General features: G+C 48.5%; 1 protein-coding gene across 1 annotated transcript in view; it reads right to left on the bottom strand.

Moving 5' to 3' along the window:
• The window catches only part of XYLT1 (xylosyltransferase 1), a 342,433-nt gene that overhangs the window by 154,658 nt on the left and 164,114 nt on the right, over positions 1–23,661 (bottom strand). Inside the window, exon 3 of the mRNA XM_061152915.1 lies at positions 1,071–1,581. Coding sequence (XP_061008898.1) covers positions 1,071–1,581 — 511 coding nt within the window. The remainder of the gene's footprint in view (positions 1–1,070; positions 1,582–23,661) is intronic.

The raw sequence follows: 23,661 nt of genomic DNA, 5'->3' as shown, positions 1-23,661 counted from the left end.
CCCACGAGTTACCTGTAGCCGGACGGTGGGAACATGAAGGGTCTCCCTTCTCCAAGGTGGGTTTGAAATTTTCTGCCATAACATGTATTTTTTTTTTTTTTTGATCTTGAGAAAATATGACCTCACCCAGGATGGTGGTATCTCTATCTCAGGATGTCTCTACCTGCAGGCTTGTGAGGCCTCCTACAAGCCGTAAGACCAGGGGGAAGTTATTTTATGCCACTCAAATGAAAAATGATATGCTCCTGACGACAGTGCCAACCTCACTGGGCCACAGATGAGACGAGCTGATTGAATACAAACTGCCTGTGCCATGCCAGGACACAGCGAGCGCTCAGTACCTGTTATTACTCCCCTTCTGCAGGCACTGGAAGAGGTGAAATGTACACGTGTGCAGCAAGGAACACGTGTCAGTGGTGAAAGGCGAGATGCAGAGATGCATACACTGTAATACTTCACCTGTGCAGAGCCTTTCCCCCATGCCCCCGGTTTCTGAGGACCCTCCCCTGCACTTATGAACGTCACTCTTAGAGCTCTGACCTCATATCACATGCCAGCGAGAGGTCTGATTTATCACTGGTCATCAGCATGGAGAAGGGGGCCCAGTCTGGGGCAGGAGGGAGGCTGGTGGGGGTTGGGGGGCAGAAGGGGGAAGGAAATAAGGAAGGAAGAAACTGTAGATGGAGGAAAATGAGAAAGATGCTTTTTCAGAGCCCCCAGTGTCAATGCAACTAATAGATCCTTTCAGATCCTATTCAATTACAGTAATATTCATGTCAATTTTAATCCCCATATTCTGCTGAGAGAGAAAACAATCTGTATCAATACCATCACCACCTACACCTTCCACATTAGCCCTGATTGCGTTGTATTTTATCCTTTGTCACAAAGGCAACTGGTTAAGGCTGCAACAAAAGGTAATTTGATTTGGGGGAACTTCTCACGCAAGATTTTGGAATCCACAGGAAGGTCCAAAACAAATGATCTCGCGTCTTGATTTGGGGTTTGAAAAACAGGGCAGTCGCTGAGAGAAGGTCTGAGGATGTGAGCAGAGCAGGGCTGAGACTTACCTTCGAGGGGGCAGAACCGAGTCACCTTCTCGGGCATCAGCAGCCCAAGCTTGTGGCGGCAGTAGGTCTCCCCGATCTCCTGGCGGCAGTGCTTGGACTTGGAGCGGGAGAGCGCGGAGATGGCCTCCTTGCCCGAGATGTCACACCTGAGGGGCTGGTCAGGCTTGGCCTCGGGGGAGCTGCCCCCGCTCTTGCGGCCGTGGGGCAGTCGGGGGGCGTCCTTGCTGTGGCTGCCATTCACCGCGACCCGCTCACCGGGAGGCAGCACCTCGTTGGGACCTTTCCCCGGGGATGGACGCCCCCTCCCTTTCTCCTCCTGCTCCCGCTTCCTCTTCAGAAGCTCCTTCTGTCCTCTCGGGGGCTTCTTCGTCAGCTCGGGCTGGTGCTTCTGCTTTTGAGCTCTGGGTGCAAAGTTGCTGTTGTCCACGTTCTCAAAATCCTTGGGCACCGAGTTCTCATTGTTACTGTCCGTTCGCACTTTCTCTTTTGGCCGGTGGGAGAAGTAGCCATCCTAAAGAAGATGGGGAAAAAACACAGAAGAGAATCTTGACCGAGCCATCAAGATAAGCAGGCGGGCCCTAGAGAATGGGGCACTAGGTTTGGAGGTTGGAGCCCTGGGGTCACACGCCCTGCCTTTGCTGTGAGCTTCACCTTAGACTTCGTGTTAGATCTTTCTCTTGAACTCAATTTCTCAACCTGGAAATACAAGACGTTCCAACTAGAAAATAAAACTTTTGCCATCTCCAACGTGCTCGGAACGTTGCTCCAACATAGCTCCAACGTGCTATGTTCCTCAATGCTTGTTATTAACCATGCTCCCTTTTCATGGCAGTCTCCTTCGAATGTTTCTGCCACTGGAATCTAGAGTTTGTTTTGGGCTTCCTGTTTAAATTCCAGCAGACAGCACTGTGATGGTTAATGGCTAGCAAAGCCATAATAAAGCTATAAGGGGAGAAAACATTGGTAGGCTAGTATTTACTTTCCTTTGCCTTTAAGACATGCTCCTAGATCTATGCCCATAAGAGAAATGAGATCATGCCATAGTTAATTCTGGAGGGGAGACATCACCAGCTATCTCGATGGGAATGTGTCCTTTATAGGACAATCCTTACAATGAATCTAAGACTTGGTGACAGTTTTGTGTTTGAACTTTGACTCTTGGACTGTTGGATAATCAAAGCTCCAGATAGCTTTGACTGTCTGGAGCAGGACTGATTAAGTCACCCAGGAGGGGGTGGGTCAAGAGAAAAGGCAAGAGTCATTCTTGAGACAATGAGTCTTTCCAGGAAGAGGGACACCTGGAACTCAGCTTCTCCACAATATGTGGGCCATGGCCATTTTGAGCTTGGATCAAATAAACTGGCCAACTAACATCCTGCATCATTTCCAAAACCCAGTGCTTCTGTTTAGAGCCCGTTACTAAGGCCTTGACCTGAAAGAGAATCCACTGGGCCAAAGCTAGTCAGAGGGGACACAGAGGCCACGGAGAATTGAGGCTAATTGACTCTTTAAATCCACTGCTATAGAAACACACTGGCAATGAGTAGCAATCCCGAGGGCAGACATCCTCGTTCATTTTCCTAAATGTGACCATTAAAGGTTCTCAAGGAGGGCGCTGGAGGCAGAGCTGTGGAGGCAGTGCTGGTGCTCAGGAGGGGCTGACGTGCAGCTGACATTGAGCACGACTCCTCCTTTAGCTGTCCTGCAAGCTACTACCTGCCCTGAGCCAAATCCTCAGTGCCATTTGTTTCTGTAAATAAAGTTTTATTGAAACACAGCCATGCCTGTTCATTTATGGCTTGTCTATGGTCGCTTTCCTGCTACAACAGCAGAGGTGAGTGGTTGCCATAGAGACTGTCTATCTGGCCTGCAAAGCTTAAAATACTTCTATCTGGCCCTTTAAGAAACACTGTGCAGACCCCAGTTCTCCAGGACTGTGAGTTTAGAAAGTTCCCCTTCCCTGAGCTTGGCTTGCTTGCCCTTGTCTCCAATGTCCCCATTTGGTCCAGCAATGTGTCTGCCCACTTCTTACCTTTGTTTCATCTCCCCTAGCATCAAGTACCAATTTCAAGAATCCACAGGAATGAAAGCAACACTAAGATATCTCGTGGCCATTCTGTAAGTTGATGTTACTTTTATTCTCATCTTGCAGGTACTGGCATCAGTGACCCATCAAGGTAACCCAGGCGGTTGGTCATGAAGCTGGGATTCAAACCAGATTGGCCGCTGACCTCTGCTGTGGGCCATCAGATCCACCAACCATTCCAGGGAGCTTCAGAGCCCTTCTGATCCCCCTCACTCTGTCCCCTTAAGCACGGCAGTCTGACTCCCCTCCCATCCACTGTCACTCAGCTAAACGGATCTGGGACAGGCTTGTCATCTCCAAAGAGCCGTCTCTAGGTTGGCCAGGGGTCATCAGGTGTCAGGAAGTCACAGAAGAGGGAGACGACAGTAAGGAGGGGCCACATGGCACCAGGGTGGCAGCGGCCGGAGGCAATGGACAGGAAGACTGAACCGAGGAGACGCCAAGAGAGAGTGCAGTCTGTGTTCTGTCACAGAGAAGCTGCTGGTCATCCGTGGGAGCCGACATTACATGCTGGTCCATAAAGGGGAACTTCCGGTTCTAACACCTATTTCCGGCTTTTCTTACCTCCCACATGCATCTTGTAAGAAATCCTCCTCAAGTGGGGGCCATGCCTCTGCTGTTGAAACCTAAACAAACTTCACTGCTATTCCTCTTTTCCTTCTTTCTGTTCAGAGACCCTTGAAAAATCCCAAGCAGCCTCTCAGCTGAATTCTCTGAGCTGTCCCTGTGAGCCAGTCACCATATGCTGCTGATTCACAGGTATTACCTACTGCATGCTGAAAATCACCCCCTAAGGGGTACCCCCTCACTATTTTATAGAAAGAGGAGCCAAGGCTTGCTTGTTGCTTTCACCCACTTGGGCATGTTATCAGGTGCCAAGTACTGTGCTAAGCCCGCCCATGTGATAAATCATTTAACCTTTAGAAGTAAATTCTGAAGTAACAGAGGCAGATACTACCATTCTCTCACCTTACAAGAGAGGGGGAAAAAAGCTTGGGGATGTTCAGTGATTTGTCTGACGTCATTTAGGAAAGACTGTGAATTTTCACCTGTATAATTCTAAAACTTGTTATAGTTTTGTGCCTCTTCTGTTCAGCTGAAAGGTCAAGGGTGGAGCATTTAGTGCCCCCTTCTCTGTGACAGAGTGGATGGGGTCTTTGCACACTTTAGCCTAGGCTGGAATGGACTGGATTGTGGGGGGGGGGGGGATGGTATTCAATAAAGCTCTTGACAAATATTCCAGTTCTCTTCCTTCTAGGCACATGATACAATTGCACTTCCCATCCCCTAAACGAGGCACTGCCAGGCAACTTGCTGTGGCCAAAACAAGTGACTGGGGCCAGGCACATTTTGCCATGTCCCTTCTTCCCTGGCAGCATCCAGCCACGCTCCTGATGGTGAAGGCCCTGCAACTCCACCAACCCTCCATGGGCAGAATAAACCTCTGCAGATTTCTGTCCCTGAGGTTTGTGGATCTTTGTTACTGCAGCACTAATTCATCCTGATTAATACAGGAGACAACCATCTTCCTTCTTCCTCTTAGCTGACCTCAGATACAAGACCCAACTACATATTACTTTTTGCCTCTAACAGCCAAAAGATCAGTTTGATGGCACTTGCTATCCAAGAACGTGAGTTTAAATTCTGTCCCTAAGCCCATTTTTTTAGAAATTAACAAGAAGGCAGAGAGTGAGCAGAAACCCCCACAGCCACCTGCATCCATTCTTATCAAAAACGTCCTAAGTACAGTTCCTGGGTTGTTCTCTTTCCTCATTAACTGACAATCACCAATTTATCCCCTGAGCAGAAAACCTCCGTAAAAATTTCAAAATTTCAAAAGCTCACATTCTCCACCACTTTCTGGCAGAACTTCTCTAAGCAATACCAGACACAGGAAACACTGCAATCAACGAAGCTAATACAATGACCGTCAGAAAACCGCTGGTTCCTCTGGTTAATTTGTGACATCAGGACCAGGGGCCAGCATCAATTCTAACAGGACTCGAGATTAATAAGGGTTGTCCACTCAGAGACACTCACACAATGGGCACTGTCAGCTCTGCGCGACCCCACGGCCTTCCCCCTGGCCCCAGGCGCTACTCAGCTGTCAAGGGAAACCAAAAGATTTGAGGGTAAGAGGAAAGGGAAATATTTTGTCTTCCTGCATGAAGAGCTCACAGGTATTCGATAGCTTCCAGAAAAGTCATTGAGGCATAGTCAGTGAGAATCAGGCATCACTCAGGAGCCCAAGATCTCGGTCACATTGAGTCAGGGCTGTTTTGTACAGCAGTTGATGAGTTCTCCAACACCTTCCCCCAAAAGTTTTCTTTCTTCTTTTTTGTACACTTTATTTTACTATGGTGAGAACATGTAACATGAGATCTTTCCTCTCAGCAAGTGCTTTAAGTGTCCCATACAGTCTTGCCACCCACAGTCACAAGTCAGTACAGCAGATCTCTAGAATGTATTCTACACCACCAAGACTTCATGCCCATTGATTACAGAGATTCTTCATTTCCCCAGCCCCCGGCCACTGGCCACCACCATCCTAACTCTCCGATTCTCTGAGTTTGATTATTTTATTTATTTATTTAAAATTGAAGGCAGACTTTTTTTTTTTTGGCCGCGCCACGTAGCACATGAGATCTTACTTAGTTCTTCCACCAGGGATTGAATCTTTACCCCCTGCACTGGAAGCACTGGTCTTAACCACTGGACCACCAGGGAAGTCTTGAATTTGACTGTTTTAGATTCTCATGTAAGTGGATCAAGCAGCATTTGTCTTTCTGTGTCCAGCTTATTGCACTCAGTATTAACATTCTCTGGGCTTCCCTGGCAGCTCAGATGATAAATAATACACCTACAATGCAGAAGACCTGAGTTCGATCCCTAGGTCAGAAAGATCCCCTGGAGAAGTGAATGGCTACCCACTCCAGTATTCTTGCCTGGAGAATTCCATGGACAGAGGAGCCTGGTGGGCTACAGTCCATGGGGACATGACTGAGCGCCTTTCACTTTCATCCTTCTTTCATACCAGCATCCTTGAGGTTCATCCAAGTTGTCACATATGACAGGATTTCCTTCTTTTTCTAGACTGAATAATATTCCATGTATGAATACACTGCATTTGCTCCATCCATTTATCCCTCCATCCTTCTATACATTGGTAAAGTATCACTTACTTTAACTCTTCACCTGCTTGCCAAGAGGCTAATCAGTCTTGGATTTTCTCTCCTTCCCCTGGAGAATCAAGATCCAGACATCCAAACCCAGGTTCCCTTCCCTGTAAAAACCAACCGTGGGAGGTTTCCAGGCAAATATATATGAGATAATCCTCATGTCTTTGGCACCCATATCCCCCTAAACTCTGGCCCTTCATGCACTTTGTGTCCCTAATCCTCTAGAGCACCCAGTGAAGCCACAGCATGAGCCCTAAAGAAGGCGAGGAAACTAAGGCATGGGGAAGTGAAATAACCTGACCAAGAAATGAAAGCGATGCTGGAAATGATGTGATCCAAACTCTGCATGCCTCAGTTTCCTCATATGGAAAATAGGGATTCGAAAATAATGCATCATGGGTATTTGGTGATGACAAATGTATATAAAACTTCTGGAATGTGTCTGCCACGCCAAAAGTAGAAAGAAGAACGAGCAAAGAAGCTTCCCCACCGATTAACACTGGACCTCCACTGTCTCACCCCGATGGCCTTCACCTGGATGACAGATAAATTATTATTTCTTCATGATGATCTACTAGCTGCGCCCCTTCTATTCTTAAGCAATCCAACACTCTCACCTTGGGTTATTTATGCAAATGAAACCCTTTGACTTATTTTATTTTAATGTACTTATTACAATGATTGCACATTCAAATGTTCGCACGCGAGCTCCAAAACTCTTAATTGCTCTGCTGTTGCCTTGCCTCTAAGCTGCTGCTAGAATCCATTTTTATTCTGGAGAAATAATTAAATGCAATAATGTCCTCCACTCCCATTCAACCTTGGGCATGTTTAGAGCCAATTTCAATCAGGTAGAAATATGCCAAGCAAAAGATGGCTTCAAGAGACGGGTTACGTGACCCAGGCTGCTGTGTTGGAGACACCTGGGTCTGCTTCTGTCTTTCCTGGTTCTCTATGGTTCAGACTCCAGGATGGATTTTTCCTTGCTTAATCAATTGAATCTGCCTCCCACCACCCCCCTCGCCCCACCCCCACCCCCACACCCCGGTCCTGTTTCGGAGTGGAGGTGGGTTGCTGTATGTTCTAAATGCTCCACTCATTGATAAACTTTTGCTCTTATTTTTGTGTAGAGAGAACATCAAACAGGAAAGGAGGAGACCGGGGGATCTGTCTTGCTTTAGCGATTGTCGGATTTTCTCATCTATAAGATGACAGGTCCTGTGCGATGCTGAACTTTCTCCGAGTCGACCATTAATCAATACAATTGACTAACAATGTTCTGCCATTTCAAAACGTTGAGGAATAACTGATGGATTTTAAGAGACCAGGGATGGAGGGATAGATGGGCGCTCCTAAGTGTATGGTCTCCTCCCTGCCTCATCCTGTGATCGCCTTCTCCAGTGGCTGTTTGACCTGGGACAGACGATTTCATCTTCCTGTGCCTCAAATTCCTCATCCATCCCAGGGGCTGAGGCTGGCACCTGTCTCCCCATAACTGAGAACTGATGAAGCGTAGTGACTGGCACATGCAAGGTTCTAACGAAACACGCACCTGTTAGAAAACCCGTGTGCAGTGCGGACTCTGCCCCAGGCTCTGCTTCCAACCCTTCCGCACCGACTCACTCATTTGATTGTCATGAGGATTCTATAAAAGAAATGCTGCTATTCTTCCCATTTTTTTGGACGGGAGCACGGAGATTCAGAGAAGGGACTAAATCCAGATCCAGGAAATGGAGGAGCCAGGACTGGAACCCAGGCAGTTGAGGTCTAGAGGCCACACCCACCGACACCGCCCACCTCTTGGCCGCTCTGAGGACCAGGGAGGGTGCCAGAGGGGAGCCCCGGCCAGGTGTGCCGCGCAGGCGTGAGGGTGCCCCCTCCCACCTGCTCACTCATCACCACCCGGTTACGGCTTCCTTTCACGCCATGTGGACGCACGGCCAGCTGAGTAGCTGTTCGCTGGTGAACTCAGTGTCCGAGGCTTCATTCCCATCACCAAGGTGACCAGGGCCATTGAGAGGGACACTTGGGGGAGAAGCCTGCACCTGCTTCCAAAAGGACGGCTGTGCCAGGGCAGTGGCCGTGTGCATAGCTGCACCCAATTAGGACATGCAATTACCCCAGCTGCCAACGCAAACAGACCTCACAGAGGCCCCTCGCTGGCTCATTCGTATGCACAGAGAGTGGCAGGGCTGGCCAGCACTTAGAAACTTGGGGGCCTCGCTGGGCATGGGCAGGCCAGACTTTAATAAAACCCTCAATAATAAGCCTGGTGTAATTTAGCAGATTTAGTCATGTTAACGGGATGTGCAGCTTTGGGTGAGGCAGGAGGGAGCCGCATGAGTAGTACTGGCTTGATTTGGAATCCAGCCTCTGCCCTTAACTCTAAGATAAGGGGAAAGGAGCTGAGCCTCTCAGGGCCTCAGCTTTCTCATCTACCAGAAAAGAAGGGGTTGGAAGACTTCCTTTGCAAAGGTGAGGGAGAGATTAAATAATAGGGCACACTCATATTTCACTCTAGTTAACAACAGAACATTTAGCACGAGGCTTGATACACACTCAGCACTCAGTTGACATTTTTAGCTGGTGCTCCATCACCCAGTGAGTAGACTTAAGCCATTTGGAAGGGCAGGGTGGGGTGAAGTGCAATCAAGTCCATCAGGCCTCTGCCACTTGCTCAATGTGTGACCCAGGGCACAGTATCTAACATTGAGAGCCTCAGTCTTTCTCTCTGTAAAATGGGCATAATAACTAGTACCTGCCTAACGGCACTTTTAAAAGAGTTCAGAGAGTTAACACGTGTAAAGCACTCAGGATAAAGCCTGCTGCTGCTGCTGCTAAGTCACTTCAGTCGTGTCCGACTCTGTGCGACCCCTTAGATGGCAGTCCACAGGCTCCACCGTCCCTGGGATTCCCCAGGCAAGCCATTTCCTTCTCCAATGCGTGAAAGTGAAAAGTGAAAGTGAAGTCGCTCAATCGCATCCGACTCTTCGCGACCCCATGGACTGCAGCCCACCAGGCTCCTCTGCCCATGGGATTTTCCAGGCAAGAGTACTGGAGTGGGTTGCCATTGCCTTCTCCGAGGATAAAGCCTAGACCTGAATAAATATTAGCTACAATGGATTAAATTGGAATTAATGCTTACGGTGATGAGCTAATGAGGTGGTTCTCAAAGTGTGCTCTGGGAACTCCTGGGGGACCCTTTCAGGTGACCTTTAAGGTCACTACTTTCATCATAATTTGAAGATGCTCTTTTCCTTTATTCACTCATCCTCTCACACAAGCACACAGTGGAGTTTTGCAGAGGATCCATGATGTGTGAAATCACAACATACTGAAAGCAGAGAATCCAGCTGTCTTCTATTAAGCCAGATATTACAAAGGTTTGCAAAATGCAAAACAAACAATGCCTCTTCTCACGAAATTTGTTTTGGTTGTGTAAAACATACGTATTTTTCATAAAAGTTTTTACTTATACAGACACGTAATGAGTTATGATTAAGTAAATCAATAAATAACCATTGCTAAGAATGCCCTAGTTTAAATTTCAACATATAACAAATAATTGATAGATATAACCTACATAAAGAAAAGCTCCTTGGGGGTCCGAAACAATATTTGAAAATAGAAGGGGGTCCATGGAGACCAACAAGTTTGAGAATTGCCAACATAATACAGACTTATCATCCGAAATATCTACTCATTGAGGAAATAAAAAGTTGAGGACCTTTTTATGTTGGGTTTTTCCCTATATAGCAGGCCTGTGGGTTTGTATTTTACTTGCATACACGACAAATACACACACGGGTGGAAATCTAGGTCAACTGGAAATGGAGTGATGATAAATAGTTTTATAGAGAGAGGCTGAACCCTGAAGCCCTGGGACACCCTCTGGGAGGAAGAATGACCTGCTGGCCAAGATGCTCCCTTTGACCAAACTCTAGCCAAGCCCCTCTGAGCCCCTTCTCAACACGGCCTCAACCTTGGCCTGTAAAGACTGGAGCAAACACTAACATCGTTTCTGACAGCTCAAGGACACAGCCCTTGGATGATTCTAGTCCCCTTCGAGCGCCTGCCTGAGAAAACAGAAGGCTGCCAACAGAATCGAGTTTGCTCCAGCTAACCCCCTAAGACAGGGCCCCAGCATCCCTTCCAGCCCCTGTGTAAGGGAGAGGACTAGCTTGGAGAAGCGCCAGCCGGCAAACCCAGATGAGTTTCATGGGGACAGGGCCCCCACCCCCTTCCTGCTTTCTCTCCTTTCTCACTGCCCTGACCCTGCTCAAGCCCTGCTCACGCACTCACGATTCCCTCACGCTCCCTTTAAGAGACCAGTCTCTGTACAAGTCTCAGTGGCGTTCAGTTCACACTGGACCCATTCCCCTTGTGCAACAAGATCTCACCCACTGAAATCTGTCCTTATGGCCTTGTTTATCCCTGACACTGCCCAAGACCAGGCGGCCTGGATCTCAACCCCGTATTGCTGTGTCTTTGGGGCCAGCACAGGAGTCCGACTGGACCCACGCTGTCCTTCCAGCCCCACCAGGAGGGTGTGACAGTCACAATGAACAACCCAGTCCAGCTTCAGTAACAAAGCCTTCTGGATTTCTCCAAGATGGACTTTCTCAACTGTGACGTTAGGGACATCTGGGGGCAGGTCATGTCTCTTTGTAGAGGCTGTCTGGTGCATTCTAGAATGTTCAGCAGCATCTGTGATCTCTCCCTATTAGATGACAGTAACACTCATGTGAAAACCATAACTTTCTCTAAACATTGCCAGACATACCCTGGGGGCCAAAAATCAACCCTGTTGGAGAAGCACGGCTCCATGGGCATGTACCCCAGAGACCCCTGTTGGCAGCCTCAGGGGCTCAAGCCCTGCTCCCATGTAGCAACAAAAGCCCCAAGTGACTAGTCCAAGTGGACAGAACAGGAAAGCTAGGCCAGGGAGAAAGAGACAGCCGCAGGAAAAGGGCCCGAGTAAACTAAGGAAAGGTATGCTGGAGGGAGCAGGGAGGGGCTGGAGGAGGTGGGGAGAAACTGAGCCTGCAAGGGGGGAAGTGGGAGGAGGGTTAGACTCCCCCGCTGGAAACAGGGTCACCCTGAGGAGGCGGGACACTCATTCAAGCAAGTGGCTAGTCCCCAAGCTGCTGGCACATCCCCAATTTAAGTTGTTGTTCAGTTGCTAAGTTGTGTCCGACCCTGGCGATCCCACAGACTAGATAGCCCGCCAGGCTCCTCTGTTCATGGGATGTTTCAGGCAAGAATACTGGAGTGGGTGGCCATTTCCTTCTCCAGGGGATCTTCCTGACCCAGGGACAGAACCTGTGTCTCCTACAATGGCAGGCGGATTCTGTACCGCTGAGCTACCAGAGAAGCCCCCCAAATTTAAACCAGAGGTCATAGCTGGGACTTCATGGTTGTATCAAGGGGTTGGTTTGCTTTGTACGGGGTACACATGTCTCGGTTTATAGTCCCAGCCAACATTTCAAGGTCTAGAGATTCCATCATAAAATTTGGATTGCCACCCTCTCTTGAAGCACCAGGAGACCTGACCACGGCGGGCTGGGATTCTACGTGTGCTGACCGTCTGGGGCTGAGCAGTGGCTGGCAGTGTTGAGAAGGGGCGGCTGCTCTACAGACCATCACAGCTCTTGTCCAACGCGGCGCAGGTCCCCTTATCCGCTGCACGTTGGGAGCCTGCTCAAAACCAAGGACCCAGGATTTTCAAGTAACTCAACTTCAGAGCCTTGCCTCAAAGATCTCAAGAGTCCTTAAGGAAACCTTTTATTCCAGGGTTTTCCATAGAAGCGGAACTGCCCCTCGAGGGGTGTTCTGAAAACATGTGTCATTTCGGTTGCCACAATGACTGTGGGATGCTCCTGGCAGAGAGCAATGGGGTCATCAGATCCCTAGCAATGCATATTCCCAAAGAAATGAAGAACTGTCCCACATCCTGCAGGACTTCTGAATATCTCTACCTGTCATGCGGGTGAACAACTGGTTTTTAATTATGCAGGTCAGGAACCTCATACAAATTTACATATGACAGAGTACTTTTGAGTGCTTTTAACAGAACTGAATTTTCCAGGAAAGTGACTATCTTTAACTCAAGGGGAGATCTTACATCATTCAGAATTTTAGCATGACTTTTAAAAAATCCTGTCACCTACAGCCACACAAGCTGTGTCTGTAAGTTACCAACAAACACACCTGTTCTCCACCTGCATTCGTAATTATAATTCTTGGTGAGTCAACATCCGGCACCTGACCTTTTCATGGGTCTCCTAGCCCCTTCACACAGCCCGTCAGCTGGCAACATCAGTATCCTTGGGAGTCTGTTAGAAATGGAGGTTCTCAGGCTCCTGCCTGGACCACTGAATCTGCATTTTAACAAGATGCCCTGGGGGTTTGTCTGCACATTACAGTTTGGGAAGAGCTTGTCTGGAGGTGTTATGCCTGATCATTTACAGAACAAAATACACATTATTTTTATTTCAGATTACTTTGAACACATTTGTTACATTATTATCAAGGCAGTGTATTGATCTGTTTCAGAGCTGTGAGTGTAAGTAGTTTGTAACAAGTATGGATTTCATTTCACGATAGATAAAAGGAATTATTTTAAAAGATTTATTGCATGAAGAGGGGCTGGGTCCAACAGGGTTGAGAATCACTGGTTTATTCACCCTACATACTTTAACTGGGTGCCTACTCCTCGCCAGGCATGGAGGAGGCAGAGGAGAGGAAGGGGAATTAAGACACACTTCCTGTTGTTGGTGGAGTTCCGACACATGAGAGGGAAGTGGGAGTGGACATACAGTGTTTTAATACAGGATGAGAGGGAAGGGAGGCAGAGTGGCGATGAATGTGTGCCAAGGGTTTCATCAAGAATCCAAGTCCAAGGAGAGCGGAGGAGGTTTTCACAAAGAAAGCAGTTTTCCTGCCTGAACTTCAGAGGAAAGAGCATGTTTAACAGGCAGACAGGGAATCACAGGCAAGCAAGCCCAGCAAAACTCAAACTTAGTAATAATAATGATAGTAGCTAACACTTACAGAACATTAATTCCAAGAACTGCACTAACATTTGACACTTGATTATTCTTAAAAATTCCAGAACAACGTGTTAATGAACTCAGTGGGGGAAAATGTATCTCTATATCAAATCTGCACATTGAACACTTTAAATATCTTACAATTTTATTTGTCAATTAGACCTCAATATACATACCTAATTAAAAGATGCTTTTTAATTACACCTAATTAAAAGACACATGCTCCTTGAAGAAAAGCAATAAGAAACCTAGACAGCATATTAAAAAGCAGAGACATTACTTTGCCGACAAAGGTCTGTCTAGTCAAAGCTACGGTTTTTCCAGTAGTCATGTATGGATGTGAGAGTTCAACTCTAAAGAAAGCTGATCACCGAAGAATTGATGCTTCTGAACTGTGGTGTTGGAGAAGACTCTTGAGAGTCCCTTGGACTGCAAGAAGATCCAACCAGTCAATCCTAAAGGAATTCAGTCCTGAATATTCATTGGAAGGACTGATGCTGAAGCTGAAGCTCCAATATTTTGGCCACCTGATGCGAAGAGCTGACTCATTTGAAAAGGCCATGATGCTGGGAAAGATTGAAGGCAGGAGGAGAAGGGGACAACAGAGGTTGAGATAGCTGGATGGAATCATTGACTCAATGGACAGGAGTTTGAGCAAACTCTGGGAGATAGTGAAGGACAGGGTCTCCTGGCATGCTGCAATTCACAGGGTTGCAAAGAGTCGGACACGACTTGGCAACTGAACAACAACACAGCTGAAAAAAATCCCAGAACAACTCTTTTGGGTAGGTATTAGCATCCTTGTCATGGTGAAGGGGCTTGCAATGAAGCTATGAGCCACCATGCAGAGCCACCCAAGACGAACAGGTCATAATGAAGATGTCTGACAAAAGGTGGTTAGATAGCATCACAGAAGATACGGACATGAATTTGAGCAAACTGTTGGAGACAGTGGAGGACAGAGGAGCCTGGGGTGCTGCAGTCCATGGGGTCACACAGAGACAGAGACAACTTAGCGACTGAACAACAATAACTAGCATTTGACAGGTGAATGCATGGAGGCACAGAGAGGTTACGTAACATGCTCCAAATCACACAACATGGGTATAAAACCTACACTCTACTCCCTGGGGCTGTTAACAACCAGCCTTGGTGGAGTGTCATGGGTACCCAAAACAACCCCTGGGGGTGACACCACCTCCAGCAAAGACCCTAAAAGAAAGCAATCTCTAAGTGGGCTGAAATCTTTAAAGAGGAGAGGGGGTCAGCAGGCAGAGGGTTACTTGAATAACTTGAGTCCTTGGTGTAAAGTCCTCTTGCCTTCCGGCTTTGTCTCCCTTGTTGTTCGGTCACTGTCTTTGTGACCCCATGGACTGCAGCACACCAGACTTCCTAGTCCTTCACCATCTCCTGGAGCTTGCTCAAATTCATGTCCATTGAGTTGGTGGTGCCATCTAATCATCTCATCCTGTCATCCCCTTCTCCTCCTGCCTTCAGTCTTTCCCAACATCAGGGTCTTTTCCAGTGAGTCAACTCTTTGCATCAGGTGGCCAAAGTACTGGAGTTTCAGCTTCAGCATTAGTCCTTCCAAAGAATATTCAGGACCGATCTCCTTTAGGATTGACTGGTTTGATCTCCTTGCAGTCCAAGGGACTCTTAAGAGTCTTCTCCAACACCACAGTTCAGAAGCATCAATTCTTTGTCTCTGTTACTTGAGGCTAACTCAGTTCTCTACTCCGCCAACCCCAACATGCTATTTGTCATGGTTTTATTTCCCTACACACCTTCCATGAGTCTCTTGTCCCAGCTCCTGGGAAGCACTCCTTGCTTCGGCATCTCCTGTTTGCGCTCTTCTCCCATTCTGGTCCTCTGGGGAAGGGGCCCTTGAGGAGACAAACGGGCCTCCTGCTGATGAATCAAACTCATCCCTTGCATTTGTCAGGGCCCCCATGCCCTCCCCCCGCCTCCTGCCACAAGTGGGTAATGAATGACCCACTTGTAAGCTCATTACTGCAGAGTCTCTGAAGAAATGTAAATGCTCACGGAGCCAGTGAGATAAATAAGGAAAGATGCCTGTAAATAAATAAATATATATGCACTTATACACACACACAGACCCAATTAATTTACACCATCTGAAAGTCAGAGCCATTTGGGGTGGGGAGAGGGAGCAAGGGAAAGGCACCTAATATTCCCATCCATGTGATTTCAGGGCTGAACTCCCCAGCAGCTGCCAATAAATTATCTTTACTATGCAGAGGTACAAATGAATATGCCGCTGTCGTCTCCCTAAATCTCCTTTATGAGCCTGTGCTTGCCTTGGCCCACCCGCCCAGGGACGGGGCCTCCAAGCAAAGTTTTATGGGCTAAGTTCCCGAAGAAGGTTGCCTGTTTGTGGGCCTAACCCTCGGCAAACTGGAGGAGCCCCACTGACACTTCCTGTTCACGTGAGGGTTCGGCATGCTGTGTGCAATGGCCCAGGAGGCTCAGCCGTAAAGAATTCACCTGCAATGCAGGAGACATGGGTTCGATCCCTGGGTTGGGAAGATCCCCTGGGAGAAGGCATGGCAATGCACTTCAGTATTCTTGCCTGGAGAATCCCATGAACAGAGGAGCCTGGTGGGCTATAATTCTTGGGGTCACAAAGAGGGGTCACATGACTGAGCAGCTGAGCACACGGCACACAGAATGGCCACCTCCGTTGGGGCCGTGGATGGAGGTGAGCCCTCTTTAACACCTTCGGAAAATGACCTCTGCCTCCTGGCCTGAGTGGGCTGTGCTTCATAGGATGGCATGAGCTGTTTGTAACCATGCTTCTCACAAGCCCCTGCCATTCTCTGTCGGGCTTCAGGGCAGAAAACCTCCTCACAACCAACTTTTGAGTGTCCTGCACTCCCCTGAGAGGAAAGTTCTGGTCCCTCCCTTCAGAGGGGATGTGTCTGCTGTTCATCTCTCACACTGGGCTGAGCCAAAAGGGGGCAATGGGTGATCATGGCCCCTGGGACATGCTGACGGGTTACAGGAGCGTGCTCTGAGGTCACTCTTCTGAATTTGAAACTTGGCCCTGCCACGTGCTAGCTGTGTGACCTTGGGAAAGTTAGCAAACCTCTCTGAGCCTTGGTCCTCCCTGTGTAAAACAGGTATAATAATATCTAAACCTCATAAAGTCAATGAGAAAATATATCAACTTAGTGCAAAGGCACAGGTCAAAGCACAGAGAATGGAAGGTAAATATTACCAGCATCATTTCATCCCAGCTTCTATAGTAACCTTCCATGGTGCATCCATTCATGTGTATTTATTTATTGAGTGCCAGCCACTGTCCCTGGCAGAAGTACTGTGTCTATCACTAAGATCTGGAGACACCTGCTCTTATGAAACACACATTCTAATGGAACGAAATGGACAAGCAACTTACCAATGACTCAATAAAAAGAGAAAAACAGATGGAATGTGTTGCAGATACAATGCTGAGTAGCTATTACGTTTTATGCATCCATTTTATTTAATTTTTGATTAGAAATTTTATTATTTTTAAGTTATTTTATAATGGAGTATAGCTGATGTATAGTGTTGTGTTAGTTTCAGGTGTATAGCAAAGTGATTCATGCATATTCACCCATTTCAAAGACGAGGGAACTGAAGCTGGAAGAGGTTCTCTAAGTAGGCTGAAGAGCCAGGCCAGTCCAGCAGCCCCAGAGAGTTGGGAAAGCGAGAAGAGGAACTGGAGCAGGGCTGGATGCCCGGGTGACAGGGGAGAGGGCTGTTTCTGCCTCCTCTTGCCGCTGGCTCCTCTTGCCGCTCCTGTCTTAGAGATGACACTCCTCCCCAGAACACGTGCCGTCCAGGTGGGAAAGACAGTCTCTGCTGGACACGTTCCTTATTCAAGGGGCTGTTCAGTGGCCCTGCCCTGGCGGATGTGCCCTGACTTCTCAGGTCTGGCTGGAGTCAGACAAAGATGCTCCCCTTTTGCCTCAAACGACCCATGAAATAGACCAGCAGAAGGTGTTTCTGGGAGACCTGCTGGACCACAGTAGTTCAGGCCACTAGATGGCTCTTTCCGTGAACTTTACAGAGCGCAAGCTACCAGCTGCACCAAGGTTCTGAAGACTGGCTGCCTTCTCTCTGGATGGGTCTCTAAGAAGTTTATCTCAGTCTTCAGCCTCTGGGGGCCCCTCCAGGGTCTCCTCCAGTCTCCTGATTGCCCCAGGGCAGGTCACTTTCCTTTCCCTCAGGCATTATACCTGTTAGGATTTTTTCACACCAGAAGAGTTTGAGGCAGCAAGACAGGGACTTCCATGCTGACTACTAAATCCCGGTCAGATGCCCAAGTCATTGCAACTCCCCCAATAAAGCAGGCCCTGCTCACCTCTCAGCGCCCTGCTCCATCCTACCACCTGCTTCATCCCCTCCCAGCTGTCTCTCATTACCTGGGAGATCGCCTACATCTTACCCCTCAGTTAACCTACACACTGATTTTTTTTTTTTTTTTTCTTTTTTGGTTGTGCCTCGTGGCATGGGGGATTAAGATCCCCAACCAGGGGTTAAATCCATGCCCCCTGCAGGGGAAGCTAACCACCAGACCCCCAGGGCAGTCCCCAGATTGATCTCTGACACAGGAGACATTAGCATCCACACGTGACCTAAAAGCAAACTGAGGCCCAGAGAGGAGGCCACGTGACTCACGCAGTGTCACACACGTGACTCACCCAGTGTCACACGGGCAGGAAGGGATCAAACCCAGGTTGGTCTGATTCCAACGCTTGTGCTCTTAACCTCCCAGCCTTCTCTCTCAAGCATCCTAAGTGCCCGAACTTGGACCAGGCCAACCGTGAACTTTCCCCTCCTGGCTGGATCTCGGGAAGAGAACAGAATATTGTCTGTTGAACCCACACTCCTACAGTTGAGAGCGGAAGAATCCAAGCTGACACGGGGTGTTCAGGGTTTTACGATGCAGACCCTTCCCCCGCAATGCACCTTTCATCACGGCTGCTTGGGCAGCATTTTCCACGCGGTCTCCTATTGAATGTTCCCAACAGCCTTACAGCAGTCAGTATTGCCCAGCAGCCAGGGCCTCGAGCACGCAAGCAGACTACCTGGGTCTCTGCGCCATTTCAAAATGCTGTGATTTGGGGCAGGTTTCCCAGCTATAACCACTCACAGAATCGGTATGAGGATGAAACAATCATTGCTGGGAAAGTACATAGGACAGAGTCGAAAACACAAATCATCACTGGAAGTAACACTCCTGTTAGTCGGAGGATATCCCTTTTGACAAATGAGTAAAGAGAGGGTCAGAGAGGGAAAGGCATTTGTTCACGGCCACACAGATTGAGGAGTTAAACCACAGTGCCTGCCGCTGGGTGGCTTCCTAGATGAACCCACCTGCCAATGTGGGTTCGATCCCTGGGTCAGGAAGATCACCTGGAGGAGGGCATGGCAACCCACCCCAGTGTTCTTGCCTGGAGAATCCCATGGACAGAGGAGCCTGGTGGGCTACAGTCCATAGGGTCACAGAGAGTCGGACTCAACTGAGCGACTAAGCGCAGCAAATCCAGAAAAAGAGCTGGCAGTTTCTCCATGGGCAGCCACACCTGCAATTTCAGATCCACCCCGGGCTCACTCTCCGTGCAGGAAATGGCCCAAGGGGTCAGCTTCCTGGCAGTGCCCAGTTTCATCCACCAGGGAGATACTGACTGAGTTGGCATGAGCTGAAGCCAGAGGACCAGAACTTTTCAAAGCTCCCAGGTGATCCCGATGTGTAGCTAGAGGTCTAACGCCCAGCTCAGTCCCCTCCAGCCTCAGGCCGTGTTGTGAATCAGGCGCCCTGGCACTCTCTGGACCCTGTTCACCACCATTCTGCAAACTGGGGGTGCTGGGCTAGGACAGGATGTTCTAACACCTTCCCCATTTACTTATTGATCTTAACTGGCTACCATTTAAATGTCTACATGTTTATTGTGAAAAGTTGATCACCAGGAAAAGTGAAAGTCACTCAGTCGTGTCCGACTCTTTGCGACCTCATGGACTATGTAGTCCATGAAATTCTCCAGGCTAGAATACTAGAGTGGGTAGACTTTCCCTTCTCCAGGGGTTCTTCCCAACCCAGGGATCAAACCCAGGTCTCCCACATTGCAGGCAGATTCTTTACCAGCTGAGCCACAAGGGAAGCCCAAGAATACTGGAGTGGGTAGCCTATCCCCTCTCCAGCAGATCTTCCTAACCTAGGAGTCGAACCGGGGTCTCCTGCACTGCAGGCAGACTCTTTACCAACTGAGCTATGAGGGAGTTCCTAAAAATCTGAACACAAGGAAAAGTTAACAATGTTATCCCACCCTGGGTTAGATCAAATTGACTGCTTGAGGCTAGGAGCCCAGGGCTCACTCTGTTGTAAAGGGAGGTGTGCAAGGGTTAGGTGCTAAAATCATGCTTTTACCAAGCTGAGATGTTCTCATTGGTGTCATCGAACAGACTTAAGGACTGTGGAAAAGGCATTCACTTTCTCCCTGGATGAATTAAGATTGTTTAAGTCCATGGAGTGTCCCAAATCATCCTGGGACATACCTGTCTTGGAAAAACATGGGACTGGTCGGTTCCTTAGGGTTTCCTAGGTGGCACTAGTGGTAAAGAACCCACCTGCCAATGCAGGAGATGTGGATTCGATTCCTGGGTCGAGAAGACCCCTCTGGAGGAAGGCATGGCAACCCACTCCAGTATTCTTGCCTGGAGAATCCCCATGGACAGAGAAGCCTATAGCCCATTGGGTTGCAAAGAGTTGGACACGACTGAAACAATTTATCACGCAGTCAGTTCCTTATCTCATGGATGCTCTAGGATTCTACAGGTCTATAGGCCCTACCAGAGATCTTAGAAAAGGGAGTGAAGTTTCCCCCGCTGCCCCCTGCCAAGTCTCCAAGTGTAGGGAAAGATCAGGAGACCCAGGACTGGCTGCAATAACTCCTCCTCCCTAATCAGGCTGTCCTCCTGCACACAGCTGTTTGAGGTCACTTTCTGTTGCCCAGGAACAACAGCGGCAATGAGCAGCGCTTACCATATGCTAGGAATCCTTCTAAGCACCTTGCATGAACTAACTCATTTAAACCTACAGCAGCCCTTGGAGGCCAGCATAGTCTGCATTCCCATTTTCTAGACCACGAAACTGAGGCACAGGGAGGTGAAGTGGCTTGCTGAAGACTCACCCCAGCCTGTAAGTAGCAACTGATCACCATGCTGCAGCCCCTCCTCTAAGGGCCAGGGGGTTACCCGCTGTTCTGTCTTAATCCCCCTACAGCTGTGGCTGCTTCAAGGGAGCCAGGGAGAGAAAGAGGAAAAACGTTTTTAGAAATTATTTCCGACAGGCGACCAGATACTAAAATAACAACATTTGGTTTGTCTTGCTAGCTGGAGGCAAAAATCAGCTCAGGTGGGAGGAGGCAGCTGCAGGCGAAGCACAGAAGAGGCTGCCTGGCCCAGAGTGGGTCCAGTTCTGCGAGGGGCACGGGCACCTCTCATTGCCCCCATGAAACGAGTCTCTGGGAGCCTCCAACTTGGAGCTCTTCACGGAGGATGGAGGGGGAGAAGGTGCTGTGTCCTTAAGGGTGTCCGTGTCTAAGTGGAAACTCTCAGGGGGCTGAAAGACCATGCTGTAGGTGACCCTTTTTAAGTCAAGTTGTAAAATTGTAGAAAAATGGGTGAGTAACACAGGTCGGGGTGGGCATAAACATTCTTATTGAAAGTAAGAATTAGGATTTACAGTACACTTTACTATGGGACTTCCTAGGTGGCTCAGTGGTGAAGAATCCACCTGTCAATGCAGGAGACTTGGGTTAGATCCCTGGGTCAGGAAGATCTCCTGGAGGAGGCAATGGCAACCCACTCCAGTATTCCTGCCTGGAAAGTTCCATGGTCAGAGAAGAGTGGCAGGCTGCAGTCCATGGGGGTCACAAAGAGTTGGACATGACTGAGCAACTATTAAAAAACACTTACTCCTTGGAAGGAAAGTTATGACCAACCTAGACAGCATATTAAAAAGCAGAGACAGTACTTTGCCAACAAAGGTCCGTCTAGTCAAGGCTATGGTTTTTCCAGTAGTCATGTATGGATGTGAGAGTTGGACTATAAAGAAGACTGAGTGCCGAAGAATTGATGCTTTTGAACTGTGGTGTTGGAGAAGACTCGAGCATCCCTTGGACAGCAAGGCGGTCCAACCAGCCCATCCTAAAGGAGATCAGTCCTGGGTGTTCATTGGAGGGACTGATGCTGAAGCTGAAACTCCAATACTTTGGCCACCTGATGCGAAGAGCTGACTTATTTGAAAAGATCTTGATGCTGGGAAAGATTGAGGACAGGAGGAGAACGGGATGACAGAGGATGAGATGGTTGGATGGCATCACCGACTCAGTGGACATGAGTTTGGGTAAATTCCGGGAGTTGGTGACAGACAGGGAGGCCTGGCGTGCTGCAGTCCGTGGGGTGGCAAAGAGTTGGACATGACTGAGTGACTGAACTGAACTGAGCAACTGAGCACGCACCCACTTATTCTCTGCCCCTACCCTCTGCCCCATTGCAAGAGATTTAGGTCATTATGTCATTTCACCCTCACAATGATCCTCACATGTAGCTACCACTATTGCTAAGCCCATTTGACAGACAAGGAAACAGGCAGAGACATGGCATGTCCCCTGCCCATGGCCACACAGCTAATAAGCAGCTGATCTAGATTATGAACTCCAGAGCCCATCGTCCCCCAATTTCTTGCCCTTTCATGCATTTCTCCACGTTTCCAAAACACCCAGGATGTGCCTGGTCCTGTGTGAGTTAATCGAAGTGAACGGGCACATCCCGTCCCGACCTGGAAGGAAAGAGGAGCCGCCGCGGAGAACTGACAGGCTGGCACGTCTAGAGGCGAAGCCAAGCCAACGGGAGCAGATGGAACCCGGGCGGCAGATGTTAATGCAGTTTGCTTTTTCCATATGCTTTTCTGTTTAGCTGTAATAAGTGAATTGTTCTTTAATATCTGTCAGGAGCTTAAACTCTGAAGGCCAGTGGCAGTCACAGTCACTCAGAAAGACACAAAGGAAGCTGGCGGGGCCGTCCCCTCACACAAGAAGAGAAGGATGCAGAGCATCAAGGAAGAGGCCACGTACTGTGTGGTCCAGGCTGTGTATCCGCCCCCCCCCCCCCCACACGCACACTGCTGGCTTTCCCTAACAACCAGGTTCTCACTGGACATTCTAGAGCCTTTGAAAGTCCATGTCAATGTCCTTCATGCTCAGCAGTGAGATTCAACTACAGTTTCAGATTTTCCGTTTGGAAAAAAAAAAAAAAAAGAGGTTCCAATTTGAAAAGATGTAAATGGCTCAAGCCACGTATCCACTTGGGACTTTCAAAGCAACCACAGTTCATCTTCTTAATGAAGTAAAGCAAGAAAAGACTGTCTTCTGGCCTTTCTCAGGGTCAGACACACAGCCCCATCACCACCATTCCGAGGCGGGTGTGGTTCGATGGGGGTGCCTGTGGCCAGTATCTTTCCACTGGTGTTTCCATTTGACAATCACTGTAACTTTCAGACAGAGTCTCATCAACTTCACTGTCTTTGTAGGAGCTGGCTGTGATTCTGTCAACAGCAGGAAGACTCCCTGCACTCTTCAGCCAAAGAAGGAGTACAGAGGAAATGGCCTCCTGTCTTCGCTATTCCAGATCAACACAGAGCGGGGGTTAAGACCTGATCTGAATCTCAGCATCACCCTTTACAAGACGGCGATCTTAGGCAAGTTACTTCTAACACCTCCACGTCTCAGTTTCCTCATCTGTAAAATGGGCGGAAATAGCACTGACAATAGGCTTGTTGTGAGACAAGCCTGGTGACAGGAACATGGCATGCACTCAAAGAGTAGTAGCTATTCATTATTACTATTATTATTATTTCTATTATATCCATTGTTACTATTACTTCTTATTCATTCATTCATCCCTCCAAAACAGGAGCACCTTCCAGACAAAACCTATTTGTCCTGGGTGCTGGGTAGTGAACGAAATAGATCCATGAAACTTACATTCTATAGTCAGAGAGGCAACAGAGCAACAAATGGTTGTGAAATATGCCATGACATGCAGCTGAGTCCTTTAAAGGAAGACAGAGCAGGAGAGAGGTGGGGGATGACATTTCAGATGAGGGTCAGAGGAGAAGACGCTTCTGAAGAGGTGGCATTTGGGCCTCATGGTGAGAAGGAGACGACACAGGAAGATTCTGGGCGGGAGCACCAGGCAGCAGG

The sequence above is a fragment of the Dama dama genome, chromosome 10 (genome assembly GCF_033118175.1).
Source record: "Dama dama isolate Ldn47 chromosome 10, ASM3311817v1, whole genome shotgun sequence".
Taxonomy (NCBI): Eukaryota; Metazoa; Chordata; class Mammalia; order Artiodactyla; family Cervidae; genus Dama; species Dama dama.
The sequence above is the reverse complement of the archived record's forward strand: the minus strand, read 5'-3'. Positions and strand labels throughout refer to the sequence as shown.